General features: G+C 42.5%; 1 protein-coding gene across 4 annotated transcripts in view; it reads right to left on the reverse strand.

Annotated features, from left to right (window-relative positions):
* GNB5 (G protein subunit beta 5) overlaps positions 1-26,103 on the reverse strand; it is a 46,095-nt gene that overhangs the window by 11,478 nt on the left and 8,514 nt on the right. For all 4 annotated transcript variants that reach the window (XM_038580438.1, XM_038580440.1, XM_038580439.1 and 1 more), the window contains 4 exons: positions 19,851-19,987; positions 16,783-16,824; positions 14,266-14,342; positions 10,007-10,139 (listed from right to left, as the gene is read on the reverse strand). In XM_038580438.1, the coding sequence (XP_038436366.1) occupies positions 10,007-10,139; positions 14,266-14,342; positions 16,783-16,824; positions 19,851-19,987 (389 nt within the window). The remainder of the gene's footprint in view (positions 1-10,006; positions 10,140-14,265; positions 14,343-16,782; positions 16,825-19,850; positions 19,988-26,103) is intronic.

A 26,103-nucleotide genomic window follows, 5' to 3' on the forward strand; every position in this document is an offset into this window, starting at 1 on the left:
TGTCCTCGAGATGTGTGTTTATGTGCCTGTCCTCCTCCAGAGTATGAAATCGAGAAGGCCTCTGTGCTGTCTCCGCAGAGCTCTGCGCCTGCCTGGCATGGAGGAAGTACTCTGTGAACGTTTGTTGGACAGAACTTGCTCAGCTCCCATGAGCAGGCCAGACACTTCTAGTGCTTCTCAGCTCTCAATATGCTCCCCAGCCACCGGGCTGCTTGCTAATATTGCATCTGGGGTGGGGCCCGAGTCCCCACAGCTCTCACTAACCCTCAGCTGATGGCAGTGCCAATCATGGGACTCTGCCTGGGGCAGCACTGGACCCCGTCAGGCAGCATTTTGTTAGACATGCGCTCCGGTGGTTGCTTCTCCTAGGAGCAGGGGAGTGCCCTAGATGGTCCTAGGGCCACCGAGATTCAACAAGCATTTGCAGTGTGCTGATGACATCCAGGTGCTCTGCTAATAGGCATTCGTTAGCGTTTGCACAAAGATTGTGCCTTGGTCTCTGCTGTCTTGATACTGACCTAATTCCGAGACCAGGCACACTTTCCTGGTGCTCTGCGAGGCAACACGAGACCGAGTGAAAACAATCTAGCGGCTTGCTTCAGGACATACCTGCTCCTGCAAGGGAAGACTGGGAACCCAAATGAAAGAACGTAACCAGGACTATTAGCTTGCTCATCCAGACTCACTTCAGGACCTCCACCTAACGGGGCTCACCAATCAAAAGCTAGTGATGTCGTTGCCAGTTTCCTGCCTGAGAGACACACCTTAACATCACCCAGCCTCGACCCCCCACCCCTCCAAGTGTTCTTCCTCGATTTCTTCATTTTGAGGTGCTGTGGAGATCGTCAAGTTGGGGTTCTCCCTGACTGCAGTAGGTCTAAGAAAGTTGGCACTGACGGATAGCACGTTTTCCCGAGGATCTCAGCAGACAAGATCACGATAGAGTGAGAAGTGCTAAGATCCAGGCAGGCCCGTGGGATGGACAGCAAGCCCACTCTGGCAACATCCAGGCCGGTCTCCAAGGATGCATGAGAGCTGGCCAGGTGAAGGCCTGCACAAAACGAGAGGTCGGAGGACTCTGACCCGCGGGCAAGATGGAGCTGTGGGAAGCTTCTAAGCCAGAAGATAAGATCAAAGGCAGGTTTTAGGAAAATGTATCTCAGGTCAGTGCAGCCAGCCCTCAAACAGCTTCTGCAAACTTCCAAGTACAAGGGCCAGCCATACAGTGAGAGGAAGCCTGCAGTGCCTGGGGAGAGGCTCAGCGGGTGGAGTTAGGGTTTTAATTTTTGCCACAGCCTCACAGTGTGTGAGGCTTGGGCTCAGGCTGAGCATAGCTTCGTGGGGCTGAGGGAAAGGCAGAGGAGGTGCAGGGCTCCTAGCCTCTCAGACCCAGCTGGCGGTACTGCAGAGCCTGGGGTGCTGATGGCACAGCCTCCCTGCACCCCCACCTTCCTGCTGCTCACAGGGCCTGGATGAGGTGATAAGACTACAGGAAGAGGCTCTTGTAGGGTCAGTGCCACATAGAGAGCCCTCTGTGAGTGGAGATTACCAATGGCTGAGGAGAGGAAATGAGCACCAGGCTTAAGGACTGCTAGCATTCAGCGCACCCACTGACTGCACTGCGCCTCCAAATCCCTCCTGCTGGTGGTGGTTTTCTTCTTTTTTTTTTTTTTTTAATATTTTATTTATTTATTCATGAGAGACAGAGAGAGAGAGAGAGAGAGAGAGAGAGAGAGAGAGAGAGAGAGAGGGGCAGAGACACAGGCAGAGGGAGAAGCAGGCTCCATGCAAGGAGCCCAACTTGGGACTCGATCCCAGGACCCCAGGATCACGCCCCGAGCCGAAGGCAAGCGCTAAACTGCTGAGCCACCCAGGGATCCCTGGTTTTCTCTTCTCTCCTTCCTTCCTGTTCTCTTCCCTTGTCTCTTACAGGTACTTACAAAGAATCTTTTTTTCTATGCAGGAGAGAAACACAACTCAGGAAGAGGAATCTACTCTCACCCTGACCTGGTGCCTCCTGCCTGCCAGCAGTCTGGGGAGGCCTAGAATCTCCTTGCAGCTAGAAGAAGCCACTTTGGAGCTCCTCCCTGAAGCAAGAGCTAGATGAGTTCCAGAGAGCTTAGGCTTCTTGGGTGTGGCCCCCAAGACCCTTCTCAAAGCTCCCACTCCGGAGCAGCTCTCAAATTTGAGGAATCTCCAAGGCTGCAAAGCTCCTGTTTTGTGGGACTCCCTCAAACCTTGGCCTGGGTACACCCAGGCTTATAAAAGCAGCTTATGAAAACACAAGACTTAGACTGGGTCTTAATTTGGGTACTTATATTTTATAATATACTGTAATTCCTTTTACTCTCTCCTGGCCCACACCCACTCCTGCCCTAACACTTGCAGAGAGCCAATAATCTCCAGTCTTTTTTGGGACATCCAAACAATCTGCTTTAAATGATTACCTCAGCTTAGCTCTTTAATTTGCAAATTTTCCATACCATATTCTTCAAAGAAATGAAGGGTTTTTAAAAGTTATAAGTAAATAGTAAAGAAATATTTTTAAAAACTTAATATTTTTGTGATCTTCATTACAAGTAAAAATTGAGTTTAAAAACCAAATGCTCATCACGATAAATGCACTAAACAGAACTTCTAACACGTTGTCAGTCATTTACTCAGAATGTAGAGAATTTGTAGGTTATAGGGCCCCTGGGTGGCTCAGTTGGGTAAGCTCAGGTCATGATCCCAGGGTTCTGGGATTGAGCTCTGCATTGGGCTCCCTGCTCAGTGGAGAGTATGCTCCTCCCTCTCCCTCACCCCTACTTGTAGTCTCTCACTCTCCCATATAAATAAAATCTTAAAAAAAAAAAAATTTGGGATCCCTGCGTGGCGCAGCGGTTTAGCGCCTGCCTTTGGCCCAGGGCGCGATCCTGGAGACCCAGGATCGAATCCCACAATCCCACGTTGGGCTCCCGGTACATGGAACCTGCTTCTCCCTCTGCCTTTGTCTCTGCCTCTCTCTCTCTGTGACTATCATAAAAACAAAACAAAAACAAAAACGAAACAAAAAAAACAATGGTATATATATCTAAAAAAAAAAAAAAATTTGTAGGCCTAACATTGTAATCTTACGACAGCCTCTTGACTTTTTCTTTTTCCATCCTTGATTATCAAAATGGAAGGAAACTTAAGATTCATTAAGGTACCCAAACCAGGCCATGCATCTGAATCACCCAGGAAGCTATGATTATTAATAATAATAAAGTAAAAAAATAAATAAAGTAATCAGGGATCCCTGAGTGGCTCAGCAGTTTAGCGCCTGCCTTCAGCCCAGGGCATGATCCTGGAGTCCCGGGATCGAGTCCCACGTTGGGCTCCCTGCATGGAGCCTGTTTCTCCCTCTGCCTGTGTCTTTGCGTCTCTCATGAATAAATAAAATCTTTAAAATAATAATAATAATGAAGTAATCAAACCTAACATTTATTGATATTTACCAGGGGCTATCCTAAGCATTTTACACAAATCATCCCATTCAATCCTCAGAATACCTTATGAGAGAAGAATTTGCTACCATTGTCTCTTGAAAGTGAGAAACAGGAAACGGAATAAGGGCAACCCTCTCGGGTCCCCGCCCTCTTCGAGAGCTTTGTGCTCTATCACTTGATGAACTTTACTATTGCTCAATAAACTTTGCTGTGCCGCCTACCAAAACAAAACGAAAAAACAAAACAAAAAACCCCAAAACCAAGAATAAAAAAACAGAATAAAATCTTGTTTAGGGGACACCTGGGTGGCTCAGCAGTTGAGCACCTATCTGCCTTCAGCTCAGGGAGTGATCCTGGAGACCCGGGATCGAGTCCTATATCGAGCTCCCCCCAGGGAGCCTGCTTCTCCCTCTGCCTGTGTCTCATGAATAAATAAATAAAGAAAATCTTTTAAAAACCCAACTTTGTTCAGGACTGAGCCGCTAGAACACAGTGAAGCCGGGATTTCATCCCAGCTGCCTGACCCTGAGCCAAGACCTTCACCCTGCTCTGTCTTCCAGGGTGCATCCGCACGGTGGTAGCCAGCAGGGCCACCTCTACCCTGGGCTAGCTCCTGCTTTGCAGGAAAGCACTTTCTAGCTTACAGGTGCCCTTTTGATCTCCACCTCCAGCACCTGTGGTAACACAGGGTGAGGGTGATGCGACTCCACCAGAGGGACTTTAGATATCTGAAGACTCATTGTTCTTGCATCCCTCTGAGCCTTCCTTCATCCAGGCTAAATGTTCTGTGTTACTTTGGCTGCTCCTGGGACCCAAAGACACCTGGTTCTGGCCACTGCAGCCAGCCCAGCCACAGTGCTCTCTACCGTCCAGGTCTATGAGAATCCTGGTCGCAAACAACAGGTGCAAACACTGCACACCGAGTCCGAACACCCTTCTGCTCAGCAATTAAACAGCCAGTCACCTGGTCTCCCTGCCACGAGACTCGCCTCCCCTTCTGACCTCAGCCAGCTGAAACCAGAGTGGGCCATGGAAGGCTTTAATCTGACTCAGATACTCTCCTTAAAAGAAACCCAAATCTGACCCAGCTCCTGCAATGGTTCCCTGTCCATCTCGAGGGTCAGGCCGACTCAGGGGCCCCTTTGATCTGGCCCTGCCCACCTCTCAGGCTGCCTGTCTCCCACTGGGCTGCCCTCACACTTCACTGGCAACACCCCCTTTCTCCAAGGCTTGCCATTTCAGCAAGTTTGCCACCACCCCTCCCGTTCTGAACTTTCAGCTTCCCCCGCTGTTAATCACAGATGGTTTCCATGAAGGTCCTGAGAACAGAGACTGAGTGTGAGCGAGTCCACCTCCAGAACCGGCGGTATCTGGCAATGTGGGTGGTGGGCACCTACGAAGATTTGCTAAATAGATATGAATGAATAAACTAAGGATCCTTTTATGACTTGTTAAAAAACTTAGTCAAAGTGTTAAAATTCTACTGTTTTCACCTTGCAGTTTATTCGAAGTAGGGAACAGATTTACTATTGAAAGCTTTTTCTTTTGGCATTGTTAAAACAGGAGTATAAAGTAAGTACAATGAGGTGTATAAAGTGCACAACTCTGGAGCTCAGCAGCTCATTCAAGTTTTACACATTTAAGCATGTTGCAGCCACTGCTCAGACTGAAAGATAGGCATCTCCACCCCCTTAGAAGGTTCTCTGTTCCACTCCCATAACCACCAAGTAAATTAGAGGAGGATGTTGAATGTGGTATGCAGTTTATCTCAGCTCTCTCTTATTAATAGCCCTGACTTTTCCCATTTTTGACTTATTAAAAATAATAATAACCAATGAGAAACAACGGGAGCTCCCTCTTAGAGCCAGCTGCTAGAGCACACCTCTCCTGTTAAGAAAGACACTTACACTGCACAAAGTAGACCTTAAAATAAAGACTGTAACAAAAGATAAAGCAGGGCACTACATAATGACAAAGAGAAAACTCCAACAAGAAGATATAACGATTGTAAACACCTATGCACCTAACATAGAGCACCTAAATGGATAAAGCAACTACCAACAGACACAAAGGGAGAAATCGACAGTTATACAATAATAATAATAATATGGGACTTTAACACTCCACTTACATCAGTGGATGGATCATCCAGACAGAAAATGAACAAGGAGATGGTGGCTTTGAGGGACACATTGGACCAGATGAGCCTAACATACATTAGAATATTCCATCCAAAAACAGCGGAATACACATTGTTTTCAAGTGCACAAAGAACATTCTCCAGAATAGATCACAGGTTAGGCTACAAAACAAGTCTCAATAAATTAAAAAAAAAAAACTGAAATCATATCATTCATCTTTTCCAAGTACAACAGTTGAGCACAATCACAAGAAAACATCTGGAAAGAACACAAATCAATGGAAGCTAAATAACAGACCACTAAATAATGGGTGGGTCAACCATGAAATCAGAGAGGAAATAGAATATACATGGATACAAATGAAAACAAAAACACAACAGCCCAAAATTGTTACGATATAGCAAAAACTGTCCTAAGAAGGAAAATTATAGCAATACAGGTGTACCTCAAGAAGCAAGAATATCTTGAATAAACAACCTAACCTTACACCTAAAGGAGCTAGGAAAAGAACAAAAGCCAAAGCCAGTAGAAGAGAGGAAATAACAAGATTAAAGAAATCAGGACACCAGGGTAGCTCAGTGGTTGAGAGTCTGCCTTCAGTTGGGGGCGTGATCCCAGAGTTCCGGGATCGAGTTCCATATCGAGTCCCACATCGGGTTCTATCTACATAGGGAGCCTGCTTCTCCCTCTGCCTATGTCTCTGCCTCTCTCTCTCTCTCTCTCATAAATAAATAAATAAATACATAAATACATAAATACATAAATACATAAATACATAAATAAAATTCTTAAAAAAAAAGAAGAAGAAATAAGTGACACAGAGACTAAAAAAACAATAGAACAGGTTGATGAAACCAGGAGCTGGTTCTTTGAAAAGATCAACGAAATTGATAAACCTTTAGCCAGACTCATCAAAAAAAGAAGAAAGAGAACTCTAAATAATAATCAGAAATAAAGAAGAAGAAATAAAGCTTACACTAGAGAAACACAAAGGATTATAAGGGATATTATGAAAAATTATATACCAACAAATTCGGTAATCTAGAAGAAACAGATAAATTCCTAGAAACACATCCCTTTCCAAAACAGAATCAAGAAGAAATAGAAAATTTGAATAGACTGGTTACTAGCAATGAAATTGAATCACTAATTAAAAAAAAAAAAACTCCCAAAAAACAAAATTCCAGGACCAGATGACTTCACAGATGAATTCTACCAAATATTTAGAGAAGAGTTAATACCTATTCAATTAAACCGTTCCAAAACCTAGGAAAGCTCCCAAATTCATTCTACAAAACTTGGGTTATCCTGATACCAAAACCAGATTAAGACAGACAGACACACACACACACAAAAGAATACTACAGGTCAATATCTCCGATGAACGTAGATGCAAAAAATCCTCAACAAAATATTAGCAAACTGAATTCAACAACACACTAAAAAATCATTCACCATGATGAAATAGGATTTATTCCAGAATGCAGGGTGGTTCAATATTCACAAACCAATCAACATGATACCTCACATAACAAGAGAAAAGATAAAAACCATTTGATCATCTCAGTAGATGCAGAAAAAGCATTTGGCAAGATTCAACATCTATTCATGATAAAAAACTCTCAATGAAGCAGGTTTAGAAAGAACATACCTCAACATAAGGCCATCTATAAAAAGCCACAGCTAACATCATATTCAATGGGGACAAACTGAGAGCTTTTCCTCTAAGATCAGGAACAAGACAAGGATGCCCACTCTCACCACTTTTACTCAACATAGTACTGGAAGTTCTACCCACAACAATCAGACAAGAAAAAGAAAGAAAAGGCATCTAATTTGGTAAGGAAGAAGGTAAGTTGTCACTATTTACAGATGACATGAGAGCATATATAGAAAACCCTAAAGATTCCAGCAAAGAAACTACTAGAACTGATAAATGTATTCAGTGAAGTTGCAGGATATAAAATTAATACATAGAAATATGTTGCATTTCTATACACTAATAATGAAGCAGCAGAAAAGAAATTAAGAAAATAAGCCCATGGACAACTTGTACCAAAAAGAAGAAAATACTTAAGAATATACTTAACCAAGGAGGTGATAGATCTATACTCTGAAAACTGTAAAACATCAATGAAAGAAACTGAAGACAACACAAATGGGAAGATATTCCATACTCCAGAACCAATATTGCCAAAATGTCAATAGCCAAAGGACTTTACAGATTTAATCCAATCCCTATTAAAATACTAACAATATTAAAAAATACCAACAATATTTTTCATAGAACTAGAACAAACAATCCTAAAACTTGTATGGAACCACAAAAGACCCCACAAATTAGCCAGAGCAATCTTGAGAAAGAACAAAACTGAAACCCCAGATTTCAAAATACACTGCAAAGCTGTAGCAATCACAGAATTATGGTACTAGCACAAAAACAGACACATAGCTCAATGGAACAGAAGAGATTCCAGAAATAAATCCACGCTTTTACAGTCAATAGTAAAGTAGGCAAGAATATACAATGGAAAAAAGACAGTCTCTTCAACAAATGATGTTGGGAAAACTGGACAGGTACATGCAAAAGAACGAAACTGAACTACCATACACAAAAAATAAATTCAAAATGAATTAAAGACCTAACCATGAGAGCTGAAACCATAAAATTCCTCGAAGAAAACAGAGGCAGTCATTTCTTTGACATTGGCCATATAAACATTTTTCTAAATATGTCTCTTTGACCAAGGGAAACAAAAGCAAAATTAAACTATTGGGATTATACCAAAATAAAAGACTTTTGCACAGTGAAGAAAACTATGAATAAAACAGGAAGATCACCTATTGAATGGGAAAAGATTTTGCAAATGACATATTTGATAAGGGGTTAATATCCAAAATAAAGAAAGAGCTTACACAACTCAATACCAAAAAAAGCAAATGATCCAATTTAAAAATGCCAGAGGACTTGAATATACATTTTTCCAAGGAAGACATATAGATGGCCAAAAGACGCGTGAAAAGATGTTCAACATCACTCATTGTCAGGAGAATGCAAATGAAAACTACAATGAGCTATTACCTCAACCTGTCAGAAAGGCTAGTATCAAAACACAAGAAATAACAAGTGTTGGCCAGGATGTAGAAAAAAAGGACCCTCTTGTATTATTGGTAGGAATGCAAATTAGTGCAGCCACAGTGGAAAAGAATATGGAGGTTCCTCACCAGTAATTCCACTACTGGGTATTTTACCCAAAGGATATAAAAACACTAATTAAGAAAGATGTATGCACCCCTATGTTTGTTGCAACATTATTTATCATAGCCAAATTATGGAAGCAACCCCGGTGCCCATCCATAGATCAATGGACAAAGATGTGGTATATATATATAGATACACACACACACACACACACACACACACACACTTACACACTGGAATATTATTCAGTCATAAAAAAGAATGAGATCTTGCCATTTGCAAAAACATAGATGGAGCTAGAGATTATAATGGTAAGTGAAATAAGTCAGAGAAAGACAAATACCATATGATTTCACTCACATATGGAATTTAAGAAACAGAAAAAAGAAGAGACAAGCCAAAAAAGACTCTTTATTGATGATTTTTTTTACCCCATGCCCCCACCCTTCAGCAACCCCCAGTTTGTTTCCTATGATTGTCTCTTATGATTTGTCTCCCTCTCTGATTTCATCTTACTTTTCCCTCCCTTCCCCTATGACCCTCTGCTTGGTTTTAAATTCCACATGTGAATGAGATCATATAATTGTCTTTCTCTGACTGATTTATTTCACTTAGCAAAATATCCTCCAGTTCCATCCACATTGTTGCAAATGGCAAGATTTCATTTTTTTGATTGCTGAGTAGTATTCCATTGTGTATATATGTATATACACACACATATATATATACATATATATATATGTATATATACCACATAAATACACACATATATATATACCACATCTTCTTTATCCATTCATCTGTCGATGGACATCTGGGCTCTTCCCATAGTTTGGCTATTGTGGACATTGCTGCTATAAACTATGGGGTGCAGGTGCCCCTTCAGATCACTCCATTTGTATCTTTGGGGTAAATACCTAGTGATAGGTGAAATAGATAAAGGGGATTAAGAGCACATTTATCAAGATGAGCAGTGAGAAATGCATAGAACTGTTGAATCACTATACTGTGCATGTGAAGCTAATATAACACTATATGTTAACTATGCTTGAATAAGATATAATAACAACAACAATAATAATAATAAACAGGGACACTGGAAAGCTTCCTCTCCCTGCTACCCCTCTCCTTAGTTCTCTGTCACTTCCCTTGCTCTCTGGCAGGCTGACCCACCACATGACCTCTTAACGTACCTGCATGTCTGAGTTGGTGAAGCTGCAGGCCGACAAGTAGTTGGTGTGCATCGCGACAGACTTCTTTTTGGCAGCCATGTTTTCATTTTTGTCAAACGTCAGTGGATACACAGAACACTTATTATCCAAGCCACTAGCATGGGAAGAAAAAAGTGTCAAATGCTAATTTAAGAGAACGGAATACATGTATACTTTCTCATTCATGTAATCTTTTCAGAATGTTTTCCCTTGGCTGCATCATATATTATAAGCTTTCCTCCAACTTTGAAGATTTTAAATGTATTGTAAAACTGAAAGAAAAAATAGTACAATGAGCACCCAGATACCTTAATCTATATTCACTAACTTAGCATTTTGTCATATTTGTGGCAGCAAATTCTGAACCCATTTGAAGGTAATGCAGACATGACATGTTACATTTAAGTACTTTAATTCACAAATTTACCTCTTCTAAAAAAAAAGAACACTCTCCTAGGTAGCCACTGGATTATCACATCTGAAAAAACTAACACAAATTTCATAACAGGAGGTAATAAGCCATCCATATTCAATCTTCCCCATTGTCCTGGGAGCCAGGGCCCAATCAAGGTTCACACGTTGCATTCAGCTTTTATAGCAGCTGCCACTTCTTCTTTTTTTAAGGTTTTACTTATTTGAGAGAGAAAGAGACAGCATGAGTGAGGTGGAGGGGCAGAGGGAGAGGGAAAAGCAGGGACCTTTTTGAGCAAGGTGCCCGACTTGGGGGTCCATCTCAGGACTCTGGAATTATGATCCAAGCTGAAGGCAGACACTTAATCAACTGAGCCACCCAGGCGCCCCTGCTCAATTTAGTTTTTGATGCTCTTTTCTCATCCACTGGACCCCATATTTTATTTTATTTTATTATTTTATTTTATTTTATTTTATTTATTTTATTTTATTTTATTTTATTTTATTTTATTTTATTATTTTATTTTATTTTATTTTATTTTATTTTATTTTATTTTTTTTAAATTTATTTATTCATGATAGTCACACGGAGAGAGAGAGAGAGGCAGAGACACAGGCAGAGGGAGAAGCAGGCTCCAAGCACCGGGAGCCCGATGTGTGGACCCCATATTTTAAATGTTTGTTGATATTTCACCAATATTTACACCCAGAGCTCCCTCTGCTTTTGTTTCCTAACAAGCTGTGAGGCAGTCATTGCAGGCACTGACCATCTATCACATGCCGGGGCCAGGAGACAGATATGAGTGAGATGAAGGCACAGCCATTCCTCCTCCCTGAGCTCTCACTCTGCACCATGCTGTTACCAACAACCTGTCTACCTGGGCCCTATCAAATTATTCTCTTCCCTGCTGGTCCCCTGCCCTCATGAAAATTTTCCCACTGGGTTCAAGCAAGAAATAACTGACAGAACCATTTTCCAAACTACTGTTAAAGACATTGTTCACGGGGTGTCTGGAGGGTTCAGTCAGTTAAGTGGCTGACTCTTGATTTCCACTCCGATCGTGATCTCAGGTTCAGGAGATGGATCCTTGCATCAGGCTCTGTGATCAGTGGGGAGTCTGCTTGAGGTTCTCTCCCTCTGCCCCTACCCCCCTTGCTTTCTCTAAAAAAATAAATATAAAACAATAAAGACATTGGTCACTATGTTATATATCCATTGCGTATTGCAGAAGGATCTACCCAATATATTCTTTTTGTAATATAGGATCAGATAGCTGATATCTCAGTATCAAATATTGAGAAATTATGTAACTCCTCCAACTCTATGCATGTGCTACCATTAATGCCCAGTTAGAAACATATTATCCCAGAGTATTTAAAAATGTATTTACTATTTCTAATGAGTAAGGGCTCTTTCTTTCAAGGAGAAAAAAAATCTCTTATGCATTGGGGCAAAATAATCATCTTCATGGCTCTTTTTTTTTTTTTTTTTTTTTTTTTTACTGATTTCTCCTGACCCCCAGGCCAAAGACACGAAGCCATCATTTATAGCTAAGGAGCATTAAGCTAGACTTGAGGAGATGGATCTCATTCAAGTATAAACTATAAATAAAATCTAAAGCTTGTCAAAAAAAAAAAAAAAAGAAAAGCTGTCCTCTCATAGGAGAGGTCAGCTTTTATCCTTGGCTGCTGGGAGGTCATCCCTGAGCCCCTGGAATGGCCTGCCTGCCCGGAGAACAGCTTTGGCTAATAGACAATCTAACAGTGTGATTTTTGGTGGGGGCTTCAGGACATGCATGGTGAGTTCTGACCTCCTCAGATGAACAAGAAACTAAAGATATTTGCCTAAACCTCGAGGACATACTGGAGACTGACGGCCAGCCACATAGGCAGTATGTGATTGAGGCCCAGTAAAAACTCTTGCCACCAAAGACTCAGGCGAGTTTCCCTGGCTGATAATACTCCGTGTACCATCATGCGTAGTGGGCAGGAGGTAATGCCGTCCGTGACTCCACAGGGAGGGGACAATGGGAAGCTCTAGGTTTAGACCCCTCCTAGACCCTGTCCTGTGCACCTCTTCCTTTGGCTGGTTCTAATTTGTATCCTTTCACTGTTTTAAAACTGTGAGCCTAAGTATTATAGCGCTTTCCTGAGTTCTGTGGTTGTTGTAGCAAATTATCAAACCTGAGGGTGGTTGTGGGGACTCCCAAATTTGTGGCTGATATCTAAAGTGGCAGAAGTTTTGCGGGGACTGTGTCTCCTAACTATACAGCTGGCCGAACTCCCTTACACTTATCTTAGTGTATGTGTGTATATACACACCTACAGCTAATTAAATGTATTATATATGTAGCATATATAAATACATATACATCTATATATATCATGTGTGTATGTGTGTCTTTTATTGTGCTTACCTCATATTATTACAAGAAGTAAATGGGAATGAATTTTATATAAATATTACCATTCCGTTATAAAATGGAAATACAGCCTACTTTTGAATTATTAAAAAAATTAGAAAATATAAAATACATGTGTGTGAACATGGGTTCCAAAGGTACACAGGGTCTTGTCAAATGGGGAGTGAATGGAAAGATGCCCCCAAACATCCACGAAAAGGGAGGGATGTTGAGGATGACCACTGGTGTGACTCTGGTTGGAGAAGGCTCCAAACGTTTTGCTTGGAGACCAAGGGTTTTCATTTTTGGATTTTTGAAACTTTTTTCTCCTGATTATAAAAATAAATATGTTTATTTTATTTATTTATTTTTTTTTAAAAGAATCTTTTTTTTTTAATTTTTTTATTTTTATGATAGTCACACAGAGAGAGAAAGAGAGGCAGAGACATAGGCAGAGGGAGAAGCAAGCCCCATGCACCGGGAGCCCGACGTGGGATTCAATCCCGGGTCTCCAGGATCGCGCCCTGGGCCAAAGGCAGGCGCTAAACCGCTGCGCCACCCAGGGATCCCTATGTTTATTTTTAAAGATGGAAAATTATAAAGAGAGAGAAAATTACAAAAATTATAAAAAAAAGAGAAAAACCCCATAGTCCCATCATCCACAAAGAACTATTATTGGATGTTTTTGGTCATCACAGACTTGTTAGTGCCTCCTTTCTAAACATGGCTGGGAACCTATGGTAGAGACATTTTGGATGGTTCCAGAATTGTTTAACACAAGGACAGAAAATTATGTTAGTTACAGGTCTCACTGCCAACTCTGTTAAACTGAGCTCTAGGAGAATAGGGAATAAAACACAATCTCCCTAGCAACCTGGATGTTCTTTTCACTTACTGTAACTAAGAAGTTCCCTTTTTAATGGTTGTATAAAATATTCCCTTCAACTCATGTACTACAATTCACTTAATGATTTCCTTTGATGGACACACTATCCCTCCCCACCCTTCTTTTTTTTAATTTTAAATAATGCTACAATATTATTGCTTGTATGGAATTTCTATATTTTGGGTCATTCCTTTCAAACAAGTTCTTAGATGCGGAATCACTAGATAAAAGGTTATAAATTTTTCAAGGCTTCTGATACACATTACCAACATGTTTTCCAAAATGTTTGCATCAATTTATAGTCCCCACCAACAGCATTCAAGAGTAGAGGGGGCAGGTTTGAAACTCAAGCTACCTTTGGTCTGTACCGAAGATAAGCATTTGTAGTTTCTTCTTTCATGAAGTTCAGGGAGGAACTGAACACATCACATCGCGTAGTCAGTAAACAGCAAAAACAGTAAGTTCTTGTTTGTTTGCTTGTTTTTGCCCATCAAATGGTATTTTATGGCTAATGGGAGATCTGAAAAGCTGCTGCTACTTACCCACATGCAATGGCACATCCCGACGGGGCGTACGCACAGGCCATCACCCATGTGCAGGGCATAGTGACCGCGTGCTCCTGAAACACAGAATGCAAGCTTCATAGAAGGAATGAGCAGTGCTTCCTCACAGATGTATTAAAGTTTACTTTTCACAAAATGAAATTACGGAGTTCCTGCTAAATCCCATTACCATTTGAAAGGGCAGTGGTGTGGGGTGAAGATCAGTTTGGGACTGATGAGGAGACTTAGCCCTTCATAATCAACTAAAGTGCAGGTCATATATTCTGAGAGCTAAAAATCCCAGCCAGCAAAACAACACTTGTAACATTTTATTTCTCTCTCACTCTTTTTAATTAATTAATTAATTTTTAAAAGATTTTATTTATTTACTCATGAGAGACAGAGAGAGAGAGAGGCAGAGACCCAGGCAGAGGGAGAAGCAGGCTCCATGCAGGGAGCCCAATGTGGGACTCGATCTGGGGTCTCCAGTATCATATCCTGGGCCAAAGGCAGGTACTAAACCACTGAGCCACCCGGGCTGCCCTCACTCTTTTTAGAAAGATTTAGTTATTTGTGAGAGAGAGAGAGAGAGAGAGAGAGAGAGAACAAGCAGGGGGAGGAACAGAACCCTTAAGCAGACTCCCCATTGAGCATGGAGCCCCTACATTGTGGGGCTCAACCTCACGACCCATGAGATCACAACCTGAGCTGAAACCAAGAGTCAGATGCTCAACAAAGAGAGCCACCCAGGCACCCCTACTTATTTCTTAATGTTATACTCCCCCGGGTCTTCTGAATGAATAGGGGGCCCCATCTTCTTTGAAAGGTCTGATTTTCACTTCAGTTATTTGCTTTACCTTATTTACTTAGATTCCCCCTATTTTCAATATCTATTCTTAAATGATTCTACACATGTGTTGTGTTGTTTCCTTGGGAGTATACAAGAGCCTCTGTCCCCCATGGGCCCTGAAAGCAGTCCTGGGAAGGTCTGAGTGGGGGAGGGGGTGGGCAGAGTGATCCTGAGTTGTGCTCACAGGTGATAGAGGACCTGTAACTGGAAGCAATGAGAACTAGGTGTGGCAGTTCCTGCTCCTGGCTGGTGGTCGGGTCACCACGTTCTCCTGAATGCCAACAGGCAAACAACAAAGCCACAATGTAAAACCTTCTGAGTCTGTGGTCTTATTTTCATGAGAAACATGGACCCTGGTTCCTGGTTCCAACACCAGCAAGATGTATGGCCCCATCCAGGCCAGCCATCTGGGGAGACCATCAGTAAAGGGAGACGATGATTCCTAAAGTACATTCGAGTGCCTGTCTTCTTTCCTGTTATGATTCACCGTGTTTTTGTGGGAGAAACACAGGCCCTGATACTGCTTGTGGAAATTCTGACATAGTCTATAGCCTTTCAGATGCCAAGAATAATCCACTGTGGCAAATGGCCACTCTCACCACAAGGCACCCCAGGCCCCATTCCTTATAAGTAATAACTATGTTTCCTGCCAGAGGCCACAGTGGCAACACCACGGCTCCCCAGAAATCAGACGGTGTGTGCTCAATGGCATGTAAGGCTTAAACAGTAGCAATAGAACCCCACACGCTACTGAGGACGCTAAGGTGCGCTGGGAGAAGCACAGGCTTCCGTGGAAGGAGGTGCGGGATGGGAAAGCCCCTTGCAGACTGTTAAGTTGCCATCTTTATTATTCCCCAGGGGGCCTGACCATTAGGGACTCTGCTCCAAAAGATGGTTCTGGCACCCAGAACCGCCCCCCACCAGGTTGTATAGCAACTGCCTACCACAACACTTAACTAAACACATTCAGTAATGCGGAATATGGATGCTGTTCAGTTTGAGGCAGATAGAGGTCTGTCTTATATAGCGATAAAGAAGACCTTTATATGTAAATGACAGAATCAGTATTTAATACTCAATAGTTGTTACTACAAATGGCAACCTGATGCAGGCTTGTAAGCACATCTACACATAGATTTTGGCCTTTCACTTTAGTTAAGAGTCTAAATGTAAGTCCAGTTTGGAACTGAGCACGCCCAGGTCAGATTGCCTGGATATCACTGGACAGTCACCTCAACCCCCCCTACACCCTCAACTTCCCCACCACTGTCGGCTCATGTCCACAGTGCTACAGAGTCTGGTCAAAGGCACAGAGGGCAGAGAAAGCTGGGGATTCATGAACCTCTTACCATCACTTAGAAGAAAAATAATAAATGCACGTGTGAAGGTGACAAGCTTTCCAGGCCAGCCTGCCTGGTTTTAGTGCTAGCATCCTCTCTGGGGGCTCTGCATGCTCTTTCCCGGGTGAGGGGCTTCAGCCCAGGAGAGGAACCGACACTGCCATGGGCTGCTGAGCTATCTGAACACAGATGGGCCTCTTCCTGAGGTTTCTGTCCCCAGACAGGCACCCAAGAAGCAGGATGACCATGACTAGGGGTATTTGGAGGGGAAGAGGACAAGGCTGGGGTTCTGGGGTGCTACTCAGTGCACCAGGAACAATATCTTACCTTGTTAGTAGTGAAGGAATCCCACACGATCACCTTCCCATCCTGGAGGGAAAAGAATAAACAGCTCAGGAGTTGTCAGCCAGTCCTTATAGGTGAGAACTGCTCAGAAGAGCCATGTCTGGGTGGGCAGTGTGCAGGACAAAGCCAGAGGAAGTACCTGGGTAATCAACACCCTCCAGCCTATCTTTGAACAAATAGGGAGTGAATGGGGGACCGAATGGTCCAGCCTGATTAAAGGCTCAGTTCTCAACTTTATACTCATCATAGGAATACAAAGACTTCTATACCATTTAGAAACCAAGCCCTAATTGTTGGTACATTGTCATCACCCACCATACCCTGTCAAAAAGCTATATGGGGGTGAGACAAACCTGAAATTATCTCCAGGTACTTGACAGGTAACTAATGGTCTCTTACTTTCTTCCTCGCCACCCCCACTAGCCATCCTGGGTACTGTGCCTTGTGCTCCCTGCAGGCTGTGTCAGAGCCCCACCCTCATTCCTAGCCCACTTCTTGGAGCTGTGTGGGCCTGAGATCAGCCTAACTTCCCCTGACATTTCACATCTATGGTGAGAACGACATCTATCATGGTAGGGATCCCTTGTGGGAACCTGTAGAGGATAGGCCTGGGTTGGCAATGCAACCTCCATTGTAACTGCTGCTGCAGACCACACTGGGGCTGTGGGGAGTCACCAAGGTGTCATCTATGTGTAATACAAACCCACTGGAGATAAATCCACACAGGCCCTGGTCCCTACAATGCTGTCACCTGCCCAGCACATGGTGTGCAGGTCGTCTGGGCCCCCAGGCTCTGCCTGGCAGAGGAAGAATATGGAAGATTCTGTAGCCTCCATGGCAGACTTGGTTTTTGTAATCATTGAAGCCATTTGGAGCCAAATCTGAACAATGAGGTGAGGGTAGAAGAGATGCCGCTTAGAGGTACAAGCAAGGTCTGATTATCTAAAGTGACACAGTTGCTTTCTTTGTATAATCTATTGGAAGATTTCCATATTCCCTCTGTGTGTGGCTGAAGGGCCCAGAAACAAAGTCAGAGTGGGCAATCTGGAGCCTTTCAAAACTCCGAAGCACACTGGTTCTTCCAGTCTCATTTCTCTAACTAAACGCCCAAACACAACAACATATGGGGTAGATTAAGGTAACAGAGCAGAAAAACAGAGATGGAGCTTCAGGCTTGCACCCTGGGGTCCTCCACACCCGGAGCCTCGCCTGCTGTGCCGGGGGACTGACTCAGTGCATTGCCCAAGTTGGTGTTCCCTTTGGTGTCTTCCTCCACCACACTGCCTGCCTGTCTGTCCCACTGCCCACCCACTGTGTTCACGGGAGAGAAAAAGGTACCCAAGAGCCTAAAATCAGCCATAAAACCAAACGTGGGCCTCTCCACGAGCACAGATTTATACATCAGGAGCCCATGTACCTGGAGAGACCGCCTCCACCCAAGCCCTATCCTACGCAGTCAGGCTGATTAATCTCCTGCCTTCAAGGGAGAAGGGCTGCTCTGAGTCACTGCGTCTGCTCCAGAATGTTCCTACTGTTTCCAGCTTCCTCCCACACCCACCCCACTATAGCAGAGGTGGATGGATGGAGCATGTCAGTGGTGTTCCTCTTCCCTAATAAGAACAGTACACGAGTGACAGAAAAATCCAACATATATTATACTTTTAAGGATAAAGAAAGTCAAAAAGGCTAGGTAGCAACATGTATATCTTGAGAATCACTTCATAAAAAAAAAAAAAGTCTGGAAAGAAATGCTCTAAAATAGTAATAATGCTTGCGACAGAGTGGTGGGGATTTATTCTCTTTCGCAGTGTCTTTTTAATGCGGTCAAATACCTAAGAGATAAAATTTTTTATGAACATGAAAGAAAGCAAGTACAAAGTGACATATTAGATCTGTGGGTAATATAGGAGACTAATGAAACCTGTCCTTATCAAACACAAGCTGACATAGACGTTAGAGTGTGTGGATTATTTAGAATATGCAGTTTTTATATATAAAAGGGCTAATAAAAAACCCCAAATGGTCCTTTGGAAGAGTGGGGCTGAAGGCAGGGATGGGGGGAGCCCAAACTGGCTATAAAAATCTATGACTTCAGTTTATAATTTTATATTCAATTCATGTTACATCAAAATAGGCATAAAAAGTACCAAGCAGTGATAACAGCCTCCTGATAGCCATACTTTTGTATCCCTTGTGGTCTTGGGGTTGGTCTGTGTGACTGGCAGAACATAGCAGAAGTGATGGAGTGTCACTCATGGCTTCAGCCTCTGGCTCCCTCTCTTGCTCTGGGGAAGGCTGGCTACGATCATGTAAGCTGCCCAATGGAAAGGTCCACGTGCTGAAGAACTAGGGCTTCTGGCAACGAGCCATTTTGGAAGTGAGTTTCTGCCTTAGCCGAGCTGTGCCATGACCTCGGCCCTGACCACCATCCTGGCTGTCACCACCCCCATGGTTCTCTGAGCCAGAACCACCCACACAAGCTGCTCCAGATTCCTGGCTCTCGGAAACCATGTGAAATAATAAATATTTGTGGTTTTAATTGCTGAATTTGGGGGTAATTTGTTATGCAGCAATAGATAACACTAATACATAAGATGTAAAATAAACTATGTCAACTAGATAAAATGAATGAAAAAAACAATACTCTACAAAATATGTACCTTACATTTGTTCTTTAAGGCATAAAAATCGATGAACTCTTAAACTGAACAAAGCCACAGCCGTTTATGTGCTCAATTTTGGGTTAAAAAAAAACCCACTTTCTAAAAAAATGGTTTTATTCACAAATACAACCCTGAAAAATGCCGAGGAAGAAATAATTTTGAATAGTTTCTCAAACAGAGTTCACGTTTCAGTTATTACCAACTCCAAATCTAAAGTTACTGACATTCTACAGTATGCAAAGAATTCTTAACTATGCTAGCTCACATCCTGTGGGGAATAAGCAGTCATAAAGGGCAAAAAAAGGTTTTTTGAAAAGGAAAGTGCTCTTTCTTCTTTAGCTATAAAGTTAGACACATGCTCACCATCACAGAGCAGGTGCCACATACCTGGGATGAGCTCACGATCCTTCTCTTATCTTTGCACCAGTCCATGCAGAGAACTTTGTTTCCATGGCCTTTGAGGGTCCTTCTGGTCTTCATGACAAACTGCCCCAGGGCTTCCACCCGCTCGGCCACCTGGTGCACTAGAAGGACAAGCTACAATCAGTTCTGTCACCAAGGACCAGATTCTGAGCCATATGCTGGCAAAGGGATGACACTGGTCTTTCTTTGTGGCCATAGATTTTCCTTTTTACTATTATACTTTCACAACGCTCTCTCTTAAACTCAGGAGAGGGTAGAGACAACACTGTCATTCTGTCTTTGTGCTTAATACCCTACAATCTTCAAAGCATTTCCATCTCTGTATGCTGAGAGATCTATAACAAGACTACTTCATATACATAGACTTCCTTCCCTCCTTCCACTCTACAGAATTCTCCCACTGGAGGGCTACAGCTCTGTGGGGTGGGCAGGGCGAGCAGCAGAGTGAGACCACTGTCCCCATTTAGCAGGTGAGGAGACTGAGGCTCACAGGGGTTCTTTGGCTAAAACAAGTTCATACAACCAACTGGGAGTAAAGCTGCAGCTTCTGGTTCTTTTACCTACCTTTCCAATCACATGGAAAAGTGACTCTACAAAAACTGTCCCATTAGGTGCCAGAATGTGCACCCATGCTGCTTGACAGATCCTAAGTGATTCCCCCGTACCTAGCTCTGGCCTGGGACATGAAGGTGCTCTATTCACATGCCGCAGGCAAGAATGAATGGGGCAGCCACTAAATGGTACACCCATGGGTTTACTGAAAACTTATGGTGTCAGTAGAGATCAATATTCTAGAAGTCTAAACACATGATCTACACAAGCAACCCACACCAGGGAGGCACTCCAAAAAGGAATCTTTCAGGGGCTGGACCTATGGCCTCTTCCCCGAGAATCAAGAAGACCTTTCAAGGGCTTATCTTAGAGTCTGTCACCGAGCAGTATCAGAAGGAGCCATGTTCCCATGAACAGACCGTCTAGTCCTGGCCTCACATCTAGAAGTGAGGAAACTGAGGCAGTGCCCCTGCCCTCTGGTTAAAGGCTGTGCCAGAAGGAAAAACTGGGGCACCTAACAACCCCCTCCACTTCTCCTCCTCCAAACCTCCCAGCTGGGCTGTTCCCTAGGCAGGTGGGGAGGGAAAAGGGGCATTTGAGGCAAGGGACAGCCCCAGGAAAGGTGTGGTATCTTAGCACAGCAGCACAACATGGGTGGTGGGAGGCAAGGCAGCTGATCCTCTTCCTTCCCGGGAGCTGCTGGAACTTGCTGGGGAAGTACCACTTCCCTCATAGAAACAGGGCAGAGAGGTCCAGACTGGACTGTGGTTTTGTTTTGTTTTTACTTCAATTCATTTTTTAAAATTTAAATTCAATTTGCCAACCCATAGTATAACACCTAGTGGTCATCCCATCAAGTGCTTTCCTTGGTACCCGTCACCCAGTTACCCCATTCCCCCCACCTCCCCTTCTGCAACTCTTTGTTTCCCAGAGTTAAGAGTCTTTCATGGTTTGTCTTCCTCTCTAATTTTTCTCCACTCAGTTTCCCTCTTTTCCTTTATAGTTCCTTTCACTATTTCTTACATTCCACATATGAGTGAAATCATATGATAGCGGTCTTTCTTCAGTTGACTGATTTCACTCAGCATAATACCCTCCAGTTCCATCCATGTTAATGTAAATGGTAGGTATTCATCCTTTCTGTTGGGTAATATTCCATTGTATACATATATACCACATCTAAAATCCATTCATCTGTTGAAGGACATTGTGGCTCCTTCCACAGTTTGGTTATTGTGGACATTGCCACTACGAACATTGAGGTGGACTGTGGTTTAAGGCCACGACAACAGCGCCCCTTCACAGAAATCCTCCCTCCTTCTCTCTAAACACTGCATTGTGTATTTCCTAAAAACAAGGAACTCTTACATAACTATAATATATTACCAAAGTCAGAAAATTAACACTGAAACAATGCTATGTGCAATCTATGGACTTTACTGAGATACTCTCCATTGTCCCAATAATATCTTTACAGCAAAAGAAAATCCAAGACAAGGTGCTGCATTCAATTGTCATGTTTCTTTAGTTTCCAGCTACTTAGTTTCCCAGTGTGGGCTGGTCTGCTCAAGATCAGATTCAGGTGATGCGTACTTGGCAGGTACACCACAGACTGATGCTGAGTCCCCACCAGCATGCCCCATCAGGAAGCACCTGCTGTCCGTTGGTCCTATCACTGGCACTGTTCACGCGGACCATTTGGTTGAGGTGGTGTCTGCCAGGTTTCCTCAGTGGAGAGTTACCATTTTGTCTTGTGTAATGAAAAAGTGTCCTGTGGGGATGTACTCTGAGACTACAGAAATACCCCGTCACTCTTCAAACTTGAATATCCTGTTTTAACATCTGTTAATGATTCTTGCCTGAATGGGTTATAATGATAGTTGGCAAGTGATTTTCCTAATACCATCATACCCTCTGCATTTTTAGTTGCCTTTCTAATAAAAGGAGCTTCCTCTCCTCTTCAATGTATTTATTCATCCATCTATATTAGATGGGTTCATGGATTCTCACCTTATTCAAGGGGTTATAATCCTTTAGTATTATTATTTATTTTGATGCTCAACTAGTCCCCGATTTGCTCCATAGGAGCCCCATCAAGCAAGCACCCAGGACCTCTGACATGTCCCTATCTCTCTAAGCACTTCTTATTCCAGGCTCAGGTTCTTTCCCTGCTCTGGCCCTAGAATCAGCTACTTCTCCAAGAAGTCTTGGTTTCATTTAGTTAACCCATTTTTTTGTGTGATAAAAGAAAATGAGTGTGAATAAGTTAAAAGTCTCTGTGAAAACCCAAACTATAAAAAATACTTGCTGAACTCTAAGGTATTATATGAAGGGCATCTGGCTGGCTCCGCTGGTGGAGCATGCAACTCTTGATCTCAGGGTCATAAGGTAAAGCCCCACGCTGCATGTAGAGGTTACTTAAAAATAAAATCTTTTAAAAAAGTACTACATGAATGTGCAGTTATTATGCTATCACTTCTGCTAAAACATTGCATTATTTATTGCCACAAATGGCACACTAGTATTTCATAGATACATTCTTAAAAACATACTGAATATAGTTTAAAGATAGTGAATTCTCTAAACTCTTTTTTTTTTTCTCTAAACTCTTATAGACTATTTACCTAAGTGTGAACCAGCTGAGAGCTGTGAGCATATTGTGTTTTGGTTTGAAACATCACACTGATATTATTGCTGCTTTCCCCAATTCAGCCTTGGGACAACCACAGCTGTTTTATGTTCTTCTCACAAAAATAAAAAAATTAATTAAAAAGATGGCTCATCCAACCGATATGGGGCCTTCCTTATATAATGTGAATCTGACCGCATCCCAGCTACTAATTATTTATTCTCACTGCATTTTCCTTTCTCATATATAGGTTTACTCCCAACCCACTCCATCCTGCTTCTATTTGGCAAATCTCACATCTGTTAAGTTAAAGAGCCTGAAGGATGCCTCCAGAACCCCTAGTATATGCCAAGTTCTATGCTGGATGCTTGGGTACAGAAAAGAATGAGACAGTCCCTGCTCTTCCTGCGCTCACCATCTGTAGGGGACAGACAGACCTGCATACAGATCACAACTGCAGTGCAATGACAGAGGTGTCACGGAGCCAAAGGTGACATGGCTGACCCTGCTGGCAGGTGTGCCATCAGGAGGAGATGTCCCAGGTACCTGGTTTTGAAGGATCCATAGGAATTGGAGTAAAAGCAAGGGGAGGCTGAACTGCCTTCCAAATTTTGCACCAATACATAGTCTTTGATGGCCACTATTTGGTAGAAGATCTAAGGAATTAAGGATGAAAAATTATCCAAAGCTAATTCTAAAAAACTCATTTTGCAACCCAAGTGTCCATTGGTAGATGAACGGATAAAGAAGATGTGAGATATATATATATACACACACAGAATGGCATACGTTTTGTAAAAAAAGAATGGGATCTTAAAATTTATGACAACATGGATGGATCCAGAGGGTATTAAGCTAGATGAAATAAGTCAGACAGAGAAAGACAAATATCATATGATTTCATTTACATGTGGAATCTAAAAAAAAAACAAAACAAACAAACAAAAAGCAGAAGCAGACCCATAAATACTGAGAAGAGACTGATGGCCTCCAGAGGGGAGGAGGTGGGCGGATGGACAAGATGAGTAAAGAGTGGGAGATACAGGACTCCAACTATGGAGTAAAAAGTCATGGGGATAGAAGGAGATAGCAGACAGAATACAGTCAATGATATTGTATAGAGTTGTATGGTGACAGATGGTAGCCACCCTTGTGGTGAGCACAGCATAACCCACAGAGTTGTCAAATCACTGTTGTACACCTGAAATTAATGTAACATTGTGCGTCAGCTATACTTCAATTAAAAAATACAAATATTTTAAAAATTGTGTCTGATTCTATCCCTGGATCGCATAGGATGGGATAGAAACAAAACCCACAAACATTTGGAGGGAAGGAAATCATCTGCAATCATATTACCTCATTTGTGCTTGAGATTTTGGAATTGTTTCAAAACATACATTAGCTACACACAGAAAAAGTCTCCTCAGCATTCCCTAATTAAAAGCTGGATAGGCTAAGCTATGGTACAGTCCTTCAGATGGAGTACTGCATGGCTCCATATAATTATTGCAAAATATTGACATTAAAAAGAATGGTAAAATGACATGGGAGTTATTTAATCCGTTGTGTTAAATTAAAATTAGGCTCCAACTCTAAATCTAGTGCAATTTAAAGTATGCTCACAAATAATATGCACAAATATAAAATCCTAAGCTACGAAATACCTCAAAATATTAAAAGTGAGCACCTGTGGGTGGTGGGGTTATGAATGGCTTTTCTTCTATATTTCTTCTTTTTTTTTTTTTAATTTATTTATGATAGTCACAGAGAGAGAGAGAGAGGCAGAGACACAGGCAGAGGGAGAAGCAGGCTCCATGCATCGGGAGCCCGACGTGGGATTCGATCCCGGGTCTCCAGGATCGCGCCCTGGGCCAAAGGCAGGCGCCAAACCGCTGCGCCACCCAGGGATCCCCTTCTATATTTCTAAATTTGTTATAGTGGGCATTAGTTTATTATGATGGTACCCTGGAGACACTTGTATTAGCTAGCTGGTGTGCAGGTATGAATGCAGAGCCAAAGCCAGGCAGGTTTGCTTTCTGCTCCCTCTCATGGCTGCAGGCAGCATGTGGAAGAGCAGCAGCGAGAGGATTAGGTTATAGGGAAACTCACTTCTAGCTTCAGGAATCGCAGCATATCTCCTTAGAACATGGAAAAAGTCAATCAATATATTTGCTTCAGACTAATCCAGAAATTCAGTTTTCCTCGATTTCTCGCTACATCATAAAATCAGAACAGTTCAAGGCTCTGCCCATAATATAACCTTTGAAAATAAAACTTTTCACGAGGTTTCATTTAGAACAGATAGAAGAGTGAATAGCATCTGATAAGTCCTGTGACTTGTCCAAATTTCATCTGCATTTGTTCTTAGAGAAACTACATAAATCTTCTTTGAGTTGCTTTGTTCCTAGACTAGATTAGAATCTGCCCCAATGAAGCTGGGAATCTGGAAGAAGCCCCCCACAGCCCCATAAGGCTGCCATACATGTTGGCTGAAATAAACCACATGCCTCCTGCTCTGCTTTCAGCTTGTTTTCTGGATCATTCTTCAGTTTAATTTCAAGTTAAAGAGTCTGTAACGTTGAATTCTCTTCTTTGTTCTTGATCTTGACTCCCATTCCAGTACTCTTATAATTTTTTTTTTATTATAAAAGCAGTAAATGCACAGATGGATATAAAGCAAAAGGTATCTCTACTTCCCCTCATTCTGCTGGGCCCTCTCCAGAGGTAACTAGTTTCTCATGTATCCTGCCACAAATTCAATGCATATACCAGCATTCCTTGTTTAAGCTAATGAGATCATGTTATATATATGCTTGGGACTTTTTAAATTAATATTGATACCTTTTCATACACACACATGGATTTTTCCCCCTTTTAATGTAAATCTCAACTGCCTGAGATGGCCTAGCAGGGTGAGAAGGAGAGCTACCCTAGCAGCCTGAACTCTGGTGTCTACTCCCCATTTTTCCTTAGAGTAGCTGCAGAACCGTAGGGCATCCCCTTAACCCTTCCCTGGAGCTCAGCAGTCTCCTT

The sequence above is a fragment of the Canis lupus genome, chromosome 30 (genome assembly GCF_011100685.1).
Source record: "Canis lupus familiaris isolate Mischka breed German Shepherd chromosome 30, alternate assembly UU_Cfam_GSD_1.0, whole genome shotgun sequence".
NCBI classification, from domain to species: Eukaryota; Metazoa; Chordata; class Mammalia; order Carnivora; family Canidae; genus Canis; species Canis lupus.